Genomic DNA, 14,103 nt, shown 5'->3' with positions numbered 1-14,103 from the left:
GGACTCGTCGTCACTCAGGACATGCTGCATGCTTCTCTGCAGCAGCCTGAGGCTCAGCGCGCCTCCGTCCATCCTGATTCTGACATATAGCTATAAGTCCCCCCAGTATAGGTAGCCAGGCATAGGTTACCCAGTAAAGGTAGCCAGCTATAGATCCCCCCAGTATACAGTAGGTTAGCCAGGTAGGTGCCCACAGTATAGGTAGCCAGTATACTTGCCCCAGTATAGGTTAGGTAGGCATTTGTCCCAGCTATAGGTTAGATAGGTAGGTGCCCCCAGTACAGGTTAGATAGGTAGGTGCCCCCAGTGTATAGGTTAGATAGGTAGGTACCTGCAATATAGGTTAGATAGGTAACTGCCCCAGTATAGGTTAGATAGGTAGGTACCCGCAATATAGGTTAGATAGGTAGCTGCCCCCAGTATAGATTAGATAGGTAGCTGCCCCAGTATAGATTAGATAGGTAGGTGCCCCCAGTATTGGCTAGATAGGTATCTGCCCCCAGTATAGATTAGATAGGTAGCTGCCCCCAGTATAGGTTAGATAGGTAGGTACCCGCAATATAGGTTAGATAGGTAGTTGCCCCCCAGTATAGGTTAGATAGGTAGCTGCCCCCAGTATAGATTAGATAGGTAGGTGCCCCCAGTATAGGTTAGATAGGTAGCTGCCCCCAGTATAGGTTAGATAGGTAGCTGCCCCCCAGTATAGATTAGATAGGTAGCTGCCCCCCAGTATAGGTTAGATAGGTAGCTGCCCCCCAGTATAGATTAGATAGGTAGCTGCCCCCCAGTATAGGTTAGATAGGTAGCTGCCCCCCAGTATAGATTAGATAGGTAGCTGCCCCCCAGTATAGGTTAGATAGGTAGCTGCCCCCCAGTATAGATTAGATAGGTAGCTGCCCCCCAGTATAGATAGGTAGCTGCCCCCCCAGTATAGGTTAGATAGGTAGTTGCCCCCCAAGTATAGGTTAGATAGGTAGCTGCCCCCCAGTATAGATTAGATAGGTAGCTGCCCCCCAGTATAGATAGGTAGCTGCCCCCCCAGTATAGATTAGATAGGTAGGTGCCCTCCAGTATAGGTTAGATAGGTAGGTGCCCCCCAGTATAGGTTAGATAGGTAGCTGCCCCCAGTATAGATTAGATAGGTAGCTGCCCCCCAGTATAGGTTAGATTGTTAGCTGCCCCCAGTATAGATTAGAGTAGGTAGGTAGGTAGGTGCCGACCCCTCATACTGGAGGTGGAGCCGCGGGGAGGGCAGCCCGACCTCTCCCTCCCTTCCGCTCCGGGCCGCCCTCCGTGCTCCCACCTCCGATGCAGACTCGGCAAGTTATGCACAGAGAACTCACCTCCCTGGTTCCGATCGCCGGCGCCTCTCACTTCCCGCTGTTCGCCTCTTCTACATAGCCGCTGATGCACACTAAACTTCCTGCTTAGCAGGAAGTTTAGTGTGTATCAGTAACTAATGTAGAAGAGGCGAACAGCGGGAAGTGAGAGGCGCCGGAACCAGGGAGGTGAGTTCTCTGTGCATAACTTGCCGAGTCTGCATCGGAGGCGGGGAGCACGGAGGGCGGCCCGGAGAGGAAGGGAGGGAGAGGTCGGGCTGCCCTCCCCGCGGCTCCCCCCTCCATCACGGCGGCCGCATGTTTGCTCCCCAGCAGCGGCACCAGGGGGCGGAGCGAGACGGACCCAGACGGGGCCGCAGCAGCCACATGCAGCCAGGTGGCAGGAGCGCCCCCTGGAAGCCGGCGCCCTGAGCGATCGCTCCGGTCGCTCAGGTCAAAGGCCGGCCCTGAGTATGTAGAGAAGGATCCACAACCAAGCAGAGGTAGAAACGCTGGTATTTTATTCAAAAATTCCACATGACAGATGCCATAAAATCACAAGGTTCAACTGACGCGTGTCGGGCTTACAATCTGCCCTTAGCCATAGTTAAAAGTGAACCTGCAAGAGGAGGGCTTTATGTAGGTGGGGGGAGAAAACTCCACCCTATACCTCAACAAGCCCTCGTCTTAAAGGGAACATTACAAATATGTGCGTAATAAAAAATATCACTTGAAAAGACAGATACATTGCATATACAAGATGTGATATATAAATATAATCTACTATAGTTAATAGCAAACATTAGAAAAACTAAAAACTAAAAAGTAATGTAAAAAAGTTGCCATAGAAAAGGACACTGGAACTATAGAATCATATATGATGGCCTAATCTGCATAGGAGGGAAAAGAGAAGGGAATGGAAGGCTGGGCAGTCCCATGTATGAGAAAGAAGGGGGGGGGGGGGAAGGGGGGGACAAAGTTACGAAGCAAATTCAGCAGTCATAGACTAAATTTAAGTCCCAACGTGTATTGAGACCCTTTGGTGTACGGGTATCCAAAGTATGAATCCAATAGGCTTCTCGCCTCAAAAGTATTTTATGAGTGTCCTCACCTCTTTTGGGACTAACAATACGTTCCACCCCTTGAAATGTGAAAGAAGAGAGATCACGCCCGTGAAAGCTCTCAAAGTGCTTGGAAACTGCCTATTTCTTAAAAGTTTTCCAGTTAGTGCCACAATAATGCTCCGCAATGCGAGCCCTCAAATTGCGAGTAGTACACCCCACATATTGTAAGCGACAAGAGGTGCAAGAAATCACATAGATAACGCACCTCGTGTCGCAATTGACATACTGTTTAATAGGGAGATTGTTACCAGTCGCAAAGGAGGAGATGAAGGAGCCCTTCTTGTGACAGTGGCAGTAGTTACACGTTGAGAACCCACACGGGTATGATCCCACTGTGGCAAGCCAAGTGGGGGTGTGGGACGGGAGGGTGGATTGGATATAACTAGGGGAAAGAATAGACCCCAAAGTACGTGCCCGTCTGGCAGAGAAGCGACAGCCCTGTCTCAAAATAGCCCTAAATTTAAAATCCGAATTCAGCACTGGAAGGTATTTTTTCACTATATTGGTGATTTTATTGAATTCAAGGCTATATTCCGTGACAAAGGTCACCCTGTCATCCCGATCACCACCCCGGTTCCTAATTGTTAATAGTTCACTGCGTGATCTCCCTGTGGCTTTAGAGCGTCCCCAAGCTAACTGTTTCTTAGTATAACCTCTTTGTTTCAATCTGTTCTCAACCAAAGCACGTTCCTGTTCCAATTCGACAGGACTGGAACAGTTACGGGCTGCCCGAATAAACTCCCCTGTGGGAATTGCATTGATAGTGTGTCTTGGATGACAAGAACTAGCAAGAAGTATGGAATTGCCCGCTGTGGGCTTACGAAAGGTCCTAGTGGAGACTCAATGGCAGTTTCCAAGCACTTTGAGAGCGTTCACGGGCGTGATCTCTCTTCTTTCACATTTCAAGGGGTGGAACGTATTGTTAGTCCCAAAAGAGGTGGGGACACTCATAAATTACTTTTGAGGCGAGAAGCCTATTGGATTCATACTTTGGATACCCGTACACCAAAGGGTCTCAATAAACGTTGGGACTTAAATTTAGTCTATGACTGCTGAATTTGCTTCTCAACTTTGTCCCCCCCTTCCCCCCCCACCCCCCTTCTTTCTCATACATGGGACTGCCCTGCCTTCCATTCCCTTCTCTTTTCACTTTTAACTATGACTAAGGGCAGATTGTAAGCCCGACACGCGTCAGTTGAACCTTGTGATTTTATGGCATCTGTCATGTGGAATTTTTGAATAAAATACCAGCGTTTCTACCTCTGCTTGGTTGCGGATCCTTCTCTACCTAGAACAACTAACCTGTACACTGGCCACAGAAGAGCAATGCAACAGCAAGAAAAACAATGTATCAGCCCTAAGAAGGGCTTAGCTGTTGAGGACAATGTGGTAGCAGCAATAATCTGCACTGAGAGGACACAGAACACAGGACTACCTAACTCTCTCCCTGTCAGCAACACACTGTCCCTGCTTTCACTAAGACAGCAGCCACAGAATGAGTCTAAGATGGCTGGCGTCCTTGCTTTTTTTCAGGGAGGTGGGGGGTACAGGAGGTGGTGCTAGTTGATTGGCTTCCATGTGTCTGCTGATTGTGAGGTAAGGGGTCAAAGTTTAGCTCAATGATAATGTATATGGGGCGACTGAGGAGGCGAATGCAAATAAGCGATCTTCACGGCGAATGCTTTGGCCCATCTCTACCTAACACTAACCACCCCTCCGAATGCCTAACAATACCCCTACCCCCCATGCTTAACACTAATCCCCTTCTAATACCTAACACTATCCTCCCCCACTAGTGCCTAACTCTTACCCCCAATGCCTTACACTATCCCCCCCTCCCAGCACCTAACACTATCTCCTTCTTCTAGCAGGGTAGTAAAACTTTTGTTTGAATGTACGCAGTATCTCATAATTTAAAAAAAAAAGAAAAAAACTATCCTAATGTTTGGTCTGTAGTTCTTTAAGAAATAATGAAGGTTTAAAAAAATAGGGGTACCTGTTACTGAAACTGAACCTGTTTCATTTATCCAGTAATAGCATACTGGCATCATATAGGTCACTTCTTATTACAGACATTGTGCTAAAATGTTTGACTACTTTTTGTTTTTTTGCAGAATCGCATTCAGCGATTATACCAGGCTGCTAAAATCTTTCTTGATCAGATCATTGAAGAAGGATCTTACGTTGGAATTGTTACATTCTCCCTTACTACTACTGTTGAAACAAACTTGCTGCAAATAAATGGTAATGAAGAGCGTGAGAAACTGATATCCCTTCTTCCAAGAACAGCAGGTGGAGGAACAGATATATGTAAAGGAATTTTAGCTGGAATTGAGGTATATTACCAATACTAACTATTGAATAAAATGTCTAAAATGCAATCATACTGTAAATAGTGTTGAAAGTGTAGTCAACATATACAATAACATAAATTACAATAAATAAATATATATAAATAAATAGTTATAAATAAAAAAATAATAATCAAATATAAATAAATAAAAACAACACAATAAAATACATTCATATTTTAAATTATTTTTTTGTATTAACTTGTTAGCTGCCAATTTAATTAGAAGTTTGCAAGTACTGCAGGCCTAGTTATTTTTTTTTAATGCTATTTCATTTCTTATATTTCATTGCTAATAGGAAGCAATGTGCCTGCAGCTAATGGATGAATTGGGGGCCACCATAAGCGCTAAGGGCTCTTTCACATCAGAGCTTGCGTTGGAGAACGCTCAAAGCATACGTTTTGTTGTATGCGTTTTAATGCGTTTTGATATGCGTTGCACTGCAGTGAGTGTGCGTTTTTAATTCGTTTTCAATGCGTTACAGCACATAGGAAAACGCAGGTAATTTTTTTTTCTTTTAGTTTTCAACTTTCTACATTGTTCCTCTGTTGCATTCTGGGACTGATTGCCTGCGTTAACGGATTAAAAATGCGCATACTGTGCGTTTTACATTGACTAACATTGTAACGCATAAAGCTAGCGTCGGCCAAAAAACTGCGCCTGGGTGCGTCATAACGCAACGCACAAAAAGGCTGCGTTATATGTGAAAGCTAAAATGAAAGTCTATGGACTTTCATTTCACCTTGGGTAACGCAAACTTTACCCCTTGCGTTGAAACGCAGAAAATCTGCCCTAATGTGAAAGAGCCCTAATGCAGATATATCGGACACTGAAAGCAGGAATTTGGGTGCCCAATAAATATCATTTTGAAACTTAGGATGTTATAGTTTTTGAAATTTTTATCGTTTAGAGAACATTAGAACATTGTAGTTTTTGAAATGTTTATGGCTTTGAAACTAAGAAAGTTATAGTGTTTTAATGTATTCTCTTTTGTATTCATACATTTTACGTTTTTTGAAAATTATTGTTTTGAAATTTATAGTTTTAAAACTGTTTAGGTTAAGAAGGAGGTTTTAACCTCTTGAGGACCGTGGTGTTAAACCCCCCTTGTGACCAGGCCATTTTTTTCTAATTGGGCCACTACAGCTTTAAGGCCTTGCTGCAGGGCCGTCCAATTCAGCACACAAGTGCTCTCCACCCCCATTTTCTCTCCACCAACAGAGCTCTCTGTTGGTGGGGTCAGATCGCCCCCAGGATTGCTTGTGTAACACTGGCTAACGTGTACACAGAATATACAATTATCGAGGTCAGATCACAAATTCAAAATACAATACTTACTAAGGATAGATATATATTGCAAACACTCAGGGCCGGATTTCTACTTTTTGGCGCGCAAGGCCCGCTGTCATCATCCGCCCCCCCCCCCCCCCCCCCAACAGCATCCTTACAAACCACACACACAAACTTTTTTCCCCCAGCAAACACAAAACTTTAACTGAAGCTACTGTAGAAATCATATTACACCCCACCATTTCAGCACTGGGTCCCTCTCTGGTCAAATGGGTTTCTGCAGTGGTCGAGCTTGGCTGTAGGTGAGTGTGTCCATACTGGGCATGTACAAGTAAAGTTGGCGCATTCTCAGTAGAACTAAGGCACTTGTGTACTGCTTTTTTTCCTCCATGCACAAGCATTTCATTTTACTGAGCATATGCAAACCTTATTTGCACATGCCCAGTACAGATACGCTTGGCCACTGTCCTGCTTGCACACTGAAGAAACCTATTGGACCAGAAAGGGTCCCAGCACTGCAACTGTGTATGTGTGTGTGCATGTGTATGGAAGAAGGCAGTTATAACTGAGGAAGGTCAACTAGAGGAGATGTATGCATGCAGAGGGACAGAACTATTGCCTGGCAGACACAATGAGATTTTCTGGCAGATTTCCTGTCGGATTGATTTCCAATATGATTTTTGATCGATTATTTGTTTACTTCTATTGAAAATCGATCGGAAATTAGATTGGACATGTTGGAAATAATTGATTTCACAGTACATCTGCCAGAAAATCTCATCGTGCATACCAGGCATTAGGGACAGAAGGGTTGGTGTAAGGTAAGTGAAGGGCAGTTAAAACTGAAGAGGTGGTCATGGTGAGGAGAGATCAGTCAGGCTGGGGTGAGGTAAGAAAGGATAGAGAAGATAGAGAAGGGCGGTCAGAACTGAAGGGGTGTTCAGGGTAAATAATCAGCCAGGGTAGGGGATGGTAACAATTGAAGGGCTAGCCAGGACCCGTTTCCATAGGGGCAAACAGCCCCCAGCATGTGCACCCCCCACCTACAGAAGCGCCACAGCTTCCAGTTTGCCCCTCCATAGAAGCACAACAGTTCCCAGCATGCAGCTTTTAAAGAGAAAAAAATTGGCACTAGATGCACCTGGCAGCCTATGGTGGCGTCCTGGTGAACAAGTCACTGTGCCTCCGGTTAGAAGATACCACTCAAACATGAAGAAAGGCAAGTTCCGAGCACCAGATGCGTTGCAAATAACACCACTTTATTTCATCCCACCAAACAAATACATAGCACGGCTGGTCTGACAGCTGTTTCGCAAAGGAAGCGAGTTTTTTGTGAAACATCTGTCAGACCAGCCGTGCTATGTATTTGTTTGGTGGGATGAATTAAAGTGGTGTTATTTGCAACGCATCTGGTGCCCGGAACTTGCCTTTCTTCAGTTTTCAGTTCCCAGCATGCTCCACCTCTCCATAGAGGCATCACAGCTCCCACCATTCCCCTCCTTATAGTATTGGGGTGACCCCAGGGCCCAAGAGCAGGCTGCCTACCCTAACCCCCAATGTGTATAGTGGTCCACGGTGCCCCTACACAGTATTCGCAGCAAGGTGCACTCACCTGTCCAATCGGCATGCTCATCCTTCAGTCTGCGTGCATCATCCTTGTGGATTCCTCATCTCCATGACCTGGCGGCATGTACATACTCGTGTACCACTGGGTCATGGAGATGAGGCATCTGTGTGGATGAAGACGGAGGCACCCAGAAGAGTGTGTCAGAGGGACAGATGAGGGCACTCCGCTGCAAATACTCGTATCGTATCGTCATGCACGACTATACACAGAGGGAAGAGGGGCATGCTAGGAGCTGTAGTGCTTCTATAAATGTGGGCATGCTGGGAGCTATAGTGCCTCTACAGAGGTAGGCATGCTGGGAGCTATAGTGCCTCTACAGAGGTGGGCATGCTGGGAGCTATAGTGCCTTTATGGAAGGGGGCAGCGTCCATATAGGTGGGCATTCTGGGAGCTGTAGTGCTTCTATAAAGATGGGCATGCTGGGAGCTATAGGGCCTCTACAGAGATGGGGAATGCTGGGAGCTGTACTGCCTCTATAGACGTGGGCATGCTAGGAGCTGTAGTGCCTCTATGGAAGGGGGCAGCCTCCATATAGGTGGGCATTCTGGGATCTGTAGTGCTTCTATAAAGGTGGGCATGCTGGGAGCTATAGGGCCTCTACAGAGATGGGGAATGCTGGGAGCTGTACTGCCTCTATAGACGTGGGCATGCTAGGAGCTGTAGTGCCTCTATGGAAGGGGGCAGCCTCCATATAGGTGGGCATTCTGGGATCTGTAGTGCTTCTATAAAGGTGGGCATGCTGGGAGCTATAGTGCCTCTACAGAGATGGGGAATGCTGGGAGCTGTACTGTCTCTATAGACGTGGGCATGCTAGGAGCTGTAGTGCCTCTATGGAGGGGGGAAGCCTCTATATATGTGGGCATTCTGGGAGTTGTAGTGTAGTGCCTCTATGGAGGAGGGCAGCCTCCATATAGGTGGGCATTCTGGGAGCTGTAATGCCTCTGTATAGGTGGGCAAGCTGGGAGCTGTAGTGCCTCTATAAAGGTGGGAATGCTGGGAGCTATAGTGCCTCTACAGAGATGGGGAATGCTGGGAGCTGTACTGCCTCTATAGACGTGGGCATGCTAGAAGCTGTAGTGCCTCTATGGAGGGGAGCAGCCTAAGGTGGGCATTCTGGGAGCTGTAATGCCTCTGTATAGGTGGGCAAGCTGGGAGCTGTAGTGCCTCTGTAAAGGTGGGAATGCTGGGAGCTATAGTGCCTCTACAGAGATGGGGAATGCTGGGAGCTGTACTGCCTCTATAGACGTGGGCATGCTAGAAGCTGTAGTGCCTCTATGGAGGGGAGCAGCCTAAGGTGGGCATTCTGGGAGCTGTAGTGCCTCTGTATAGCTGAGCAAGCTGGAAGCTGTAGTGCCTCTATGGTGGGTGTAGGGAACAAAGGGGTCACCATCTAATGCTGCTTCCTGGTGGGAGTTGAGGACCAGGTACTTACACAGGTTTGAAGTCAATCTGCAGCAGAAGGTACCCTTCCTGATCTCTATTCTGTACAGTGTCTTGCTTCAGCTTTCTCCCCACGTGCAGTCCGGGTGACTTCAGCACTCTCTCTCTCCCCCGTGCTTTGGTGTCGGGACTCAAAGGAGGGAGGGGGGAGTGTATACACAAAGCTTCTGTGGCCTTCCTGATGAGTTCTGCTGTGCACAGAGGTCTGTCTCCTTCTCTGCCTGCGCCCTTGGGTTTCTGACATGTGTCCTATGTCTGCCCCAGCGGCGTGGTGAGACTTCCGTGCAGCATTTGTTCCTATGCTGCCGCTGCCTGCTCTGATCAGCTGATCCGCTGCTTCTGCATTAGCCGCCTGCTGCGCACACACACAACAATGTGCAAAGCAATGCGGGCGGCTGCATGAAGGAGAGGTGACAGGTGGATAAGTGGCTCCCCAGTCGCCCCAAGTATTCCCCGCCCTAAGAACCGGCCTTGGAGGCCTGCTCAGAAATCCGGCCCTGCAAACACTGCATATATATCTATCACAGCAGAACTAACTGACTCACTGCTCGCAAAAATTTCTTAGAAAAGAAAGCACACAGGTGTAGACGTTCAGGCTGACCTGAATACTGAGAAAGAACTGCCCCAACTCCTACTTCAGAAGCTTCAACTTCTACATAGAAGGGTAATGTTACATTGGGATGCATCAGTATGGGGGCGGAGCAAAAAGCTGCTTTCAAAGTGTCAAAGGCTTTGCAAGCTGAAGATGGCCAATTAGCAGGATCAGCTCCTTTTTTTGTGAGATCTGTCAAAGGTGCCACCAGTGTGGAAAAATTCTTAATAAATTTTCTATAGTAATTGGCAAACCCCAAAAAGCGTTGCAGTGCCTTGAGGTCTCCCAGCTGTGGCCACTCCAAAACTGCCAAAAACTTTCTTTTTGTCTATAGACAAACTAGAGTCTGAAATCACACACCCCAAGAATGGCACCTCAGTAACCTCAAAAATACACTTCTCCAATTTAGCAAACAATGGGTCTGAAGGACCCATTTGACATGAACTCTATGTTTTGACAAGGATTTGGAATAAATGAGGATATCATCCAAATAGACCACCACATATTTACCCAGAACATCCCTAAAGTTATCATTGACGAAATCCTGGAAGAGGGCTGGGGCATTACAAAGACCAAAGGGCATTATGAGGTATTCGTAGTGCCTGTCTTGAGTGTTGAATGTCGTCTTCCCTTCATCCCCCTGTCGAATCCTGATCAAGTTATATGCTCCCCTCAGGTCTAACTTACTGAAAACTTTTGCCCTAGCCACAGATCATCAATAAGAGGAAGTGGTTATCTGTTCTTTACTGTGATCTTGTTTCAACTTCTTTAGTCTATACATGGCCGTAATCTACCATCTATTTTTTCTACAAAAAAGAAACCTGCTTCGGCTGGAGAAGTATAAAGGGTAGAAAACCGAGAGCCCAATATGGTGTAGTATGTATTGGATGATGGAAAAGGTAATATGAAATGTAAGTCAATACACTTACAAACCAGGGTTACCTCCAAGGCAACCAATGAAGAGCAGGTGGGGAGAACAAGCCTGTCCCCACTCAGGAATAAGACGTCGCTTTCTGTGGATAGGGAAAAAAGAGGGTGTAACACCCTTCCACCAAGGGTGGAAATCTTGATATGTGGAGATGTACAGAGGCGCCAGTAGGATAAAAGTCACTAAAAACGTTTAAAATATTCGGGATGCGGTGGTGGACCAGCCAACCCAAAACAGACGAAAGTACTGTCGATTAGAGTAGTAGACAATTTATTCACAAACTCCTATAACAAGTTGCAATGCGTTTTGCAGGCAAAAATACCGTTTCATCAGGCAATAAACAACAGGAGTGATGCACAGCATGGAGTCCAAATAACGCTTGGCACCTCTGTGTAAACTGTGTCCGCTGGAGAAGTAGATGGACGAATAAAACCCTTTTCCAGGTTCTCTTTAGTATAGTCCTTCATAGCCTGCTTGTCAGGACCCGAAAGACTATATAAATGTCCCCGGGAGGGCATAGTACCGGGCAATAACTCAATGGGGCAGTCATAGGATCTGTGTGGGGGTGATTTATAAGCAGACCGAGGAGAGAAAACATCAGCGAATGATGCATAATAACATGGTAATTGGTCAGACAAGATTTCAACATTATGAAGTGGGACCTTCCTTCTGAGCACTGAATTGACCAATTAGTAAGCTGACCAGAACACCAATCAATACAGTACTTGGATTGTGTGTTTGTAACCATGAAAGGCCTAAAACCAAGAGACTGGAGGGCATCCTGAGAATGAAAAACTGAATTTTCTCAAAATGCAACACTCCAGTCTGTAAAGACACTTCCGGTGTGATAGCAATGGACTGCCCAATCTGCAAAGGAGAGTCATCAATAGCTGTAACGTAGAGCTTATTCTGTAAAGGCAAGGCTGGAATTCCCAAACTCGCAGCAAACTCAGAAACGATAAAATTACCCGCTGCCCCAGAGTCAACAAAGGACTGCGTAGGACTAGACTGATTATTCCAAAAAATATTAACTGGCAGTAGTATTTTTTTACTGCAAGGGGAGAAACCTTCTCGCTCAGGGAAGATTCCCCAACTACACCTGGGCGCAGGAGTTTTTCCGCCTGCTTCTTTACAGAACAATTTTGAACAAAATGCCCTTTCTCACCACAATACATACAAAGACACTCATGGCGTCTCCTTAGTTTTCCAGAAGGAGAAATTTTGATATACCCCAACTGCATTGGCTCTCCGCCAGAGGCTGAAGTAGCACCCCCCACACGTGGAGCAGATGTGACAGGTGGATGTGATCTACCCTGTCGGCGGTATCTGATACACCTGTCAATGCAAATTGCCAAAATAATGGCCTCTTCCAATGTTTTGGGTTTAGGGTGACTGACTAGGGCATCATTCACAGAATCTGCCAACCCTAATAAAAATTGATCGAGGAGGGCTGCCTCACCCCAGGTGGAGGACACTGACCAGCATCGAAACTCAGCGGCATATTCTTCCGCTGTGTGACGACCTTGACGCAGTTCGTGGAGTTTACGAGCTGCAGTGGATGATACGTCAGGGTCAGCATAGATTACTGCCATGGCTTCGAATTTTTTTTTTTACAGAAGTCAAGGCTTCATGACCGGGTGGTAAGCCGTAAGCCCAAGTCTGAGAGTCACCTTGCAAAAGTGTTTTTTATCAAAGATATTCTCTGGGACTCTGAACCAGAGGATCTCGGTCTAACCTCAAAATATGATAGACAACGGTTCATAAAATTACTGAAGTCTGATTAGAGATGGCGCGAACCTCTGATTTTCGGTTCGCGAACCCCATTCGCGAACTTTCACCGAAGGTTCGGTTCACGCAAACTTTCGCGAACCGCAATAGACTTCAATGGGGAGGCGAACTTTGAAAACTGGAAACACTCATGCTGGCCAGAAAAGTGGTGGAAAACATGTTTCAAGGGGTCTAACACCTGGACCCCCAGGTGGCGGAGTGGGATACATGCCAAAAGTCAGAGGGAAAAATCTGGATTTGACGCAAAGCAGCGTTTTAAGGGCAGAAATCACATTGAATGCTAAATTGCAGCCTAAAGTGCTTTAAAACATCTTGCGTGTGTATACATCAATCAGGGAGTGTAATTAGTGTACTGCTTCACACTGACACACCAAACTCACTGTGTAATGCACCGCAAACAGCTGTTTGCGTAGTGACGGCCGTGCTGGACTGGTGCGCAACATGGCCAGAGTGCAGGCCGTGGCGGTTTTCCAGCCCATATGGTCGCCGGGCTGTGGTAGCTCAACAATAGAACAACAGTGACTGTCCAGCTGATCAAATTTGCTCCGTCCACAATGAAGCAACAACCTTATTATCTTCTTGTATGTAGGTGGGCATAGGTAGGAGTCCCAGTATAAGTAGGTAGACATAGGTAGGTGTCCCAGTAGTTGGCTAGGCATAGGTAGGAGACCCATTATAGGTAGGTAGGAATAGGTAGGAGTCCCAGTATAGGTAGGTAGGCATAGGTAAGTGCCTCAGTAGTTAGCTAGGCATAGGTAGGAGACCCAGTATAGGTAGGTAGGCATAGGTAGGTGTCCCAGTATAGGTAGGTAGGCATAGGTAGGTGCCTCAGTAGTTAGCTAGGCATAGGTAGAAGACCCAGTATAGGTAGGTAGGCATAGGTAGGAGTCCCAGTATAGGTAGGTAGGCATAGGTAGGTGTCCCAGTATAGGTAGATAGGCATAGGTAGGTGTCCCAGTAGTTAGCTAGGCATAGGTAGGAGACCCAGTATAGGTAGGTAGGCATAGGTAGGTGTCTCAGTAGTTAGCTAGGCATAGGTAGGAGTCCCAGTATAGGTAGGTAGGCATAGGTAGGTCCCCTAGTATAGGTAGGTAGGTAGGCATAGGTAGGTGTCCGCGTATAGGTAAGTAGGTGCCCCAGTAGTTAGGTAGGCATAGGTAGGTGTCCCAGTATAGGTAGTTGGGCAGGGCCTGGCTGGCACAGTAATAACAATTACTAAGGTCCAGCTGCAACAGATAGGGCTGTATAATGTCAGTGTCAGTGAGCAACACACAAAAAAAAAACACATCAGGAGAACATTAGCTCTCAAAAGAGCTGTTGAGGGGTGCTATTTTAGTAATAATAATCAGCCAGGAGCAAGCTAACAAGCTAAGAGCCTAACTAATCTTTCCCTAGGAGAAACAGTCTGAAGCAGCTCGCCCTACTCTCACTATTGCAGGCACACGAGTGAGTGTAATGGCCGGCGGAGCCTGCCTTATATAAGGGGGGAGTGGCTCCAGGACTGAGTGTAGCCTGATTGGCTACAATGTGCCGGTTGACTGTGATGTAGAGGGTCAAAGTTGACCCTAATGGAGCATTATGGGGCGAATCGAACTTCCGCAAAAGTTCGCCTTTACAATTATCGAGGTCAGATCGTCAACTGAG

The 14,103-nt window shown here is 46.6% G+C and overlaps 1 protein-coding gene across 1 annotated transcript in view; it reads left to right on the top strand.

Moving 5' to 3' along the window:
• Window positions 1–14,103, top strand: part of LOC137521090 (calcium-activated chloride channel regulator 1-like) — a 136,439-nt gene that overhangs the window by 45,207 nt on the left and 77,129 nt on the right. The window contains exon 7 of the mRNA XM_068239875.1: window positions 4,558–4,779. Within this exon, the coding sequence (XP_068095976.1) occupies window positions 4,558–4,779 (222 nt within the window). The remainder of the gene's footprint in view (window positions 1–4,557; window positions 4,780–14,103) is intronic.

This window comes from Hyperolius riggenbachi, chromosome 6 (assembly GCF_040937935.1).
Source record: "Hyperolius riggenbachi isolate aHypRig1 chromosome 6, aHypRig1.pri, whole genome shotgun sequence".
Taxonomy (NCBI): domain Eukaryota; kingdom Metazoa; phylum Chordata; class Amphibia; order Anura; family Hyperoliidae; genus Hyperolius; species Hyperolius riggenbachi.
This window is presented reverse-complemented; position numbering and strand designations above follow the sequence as displayed.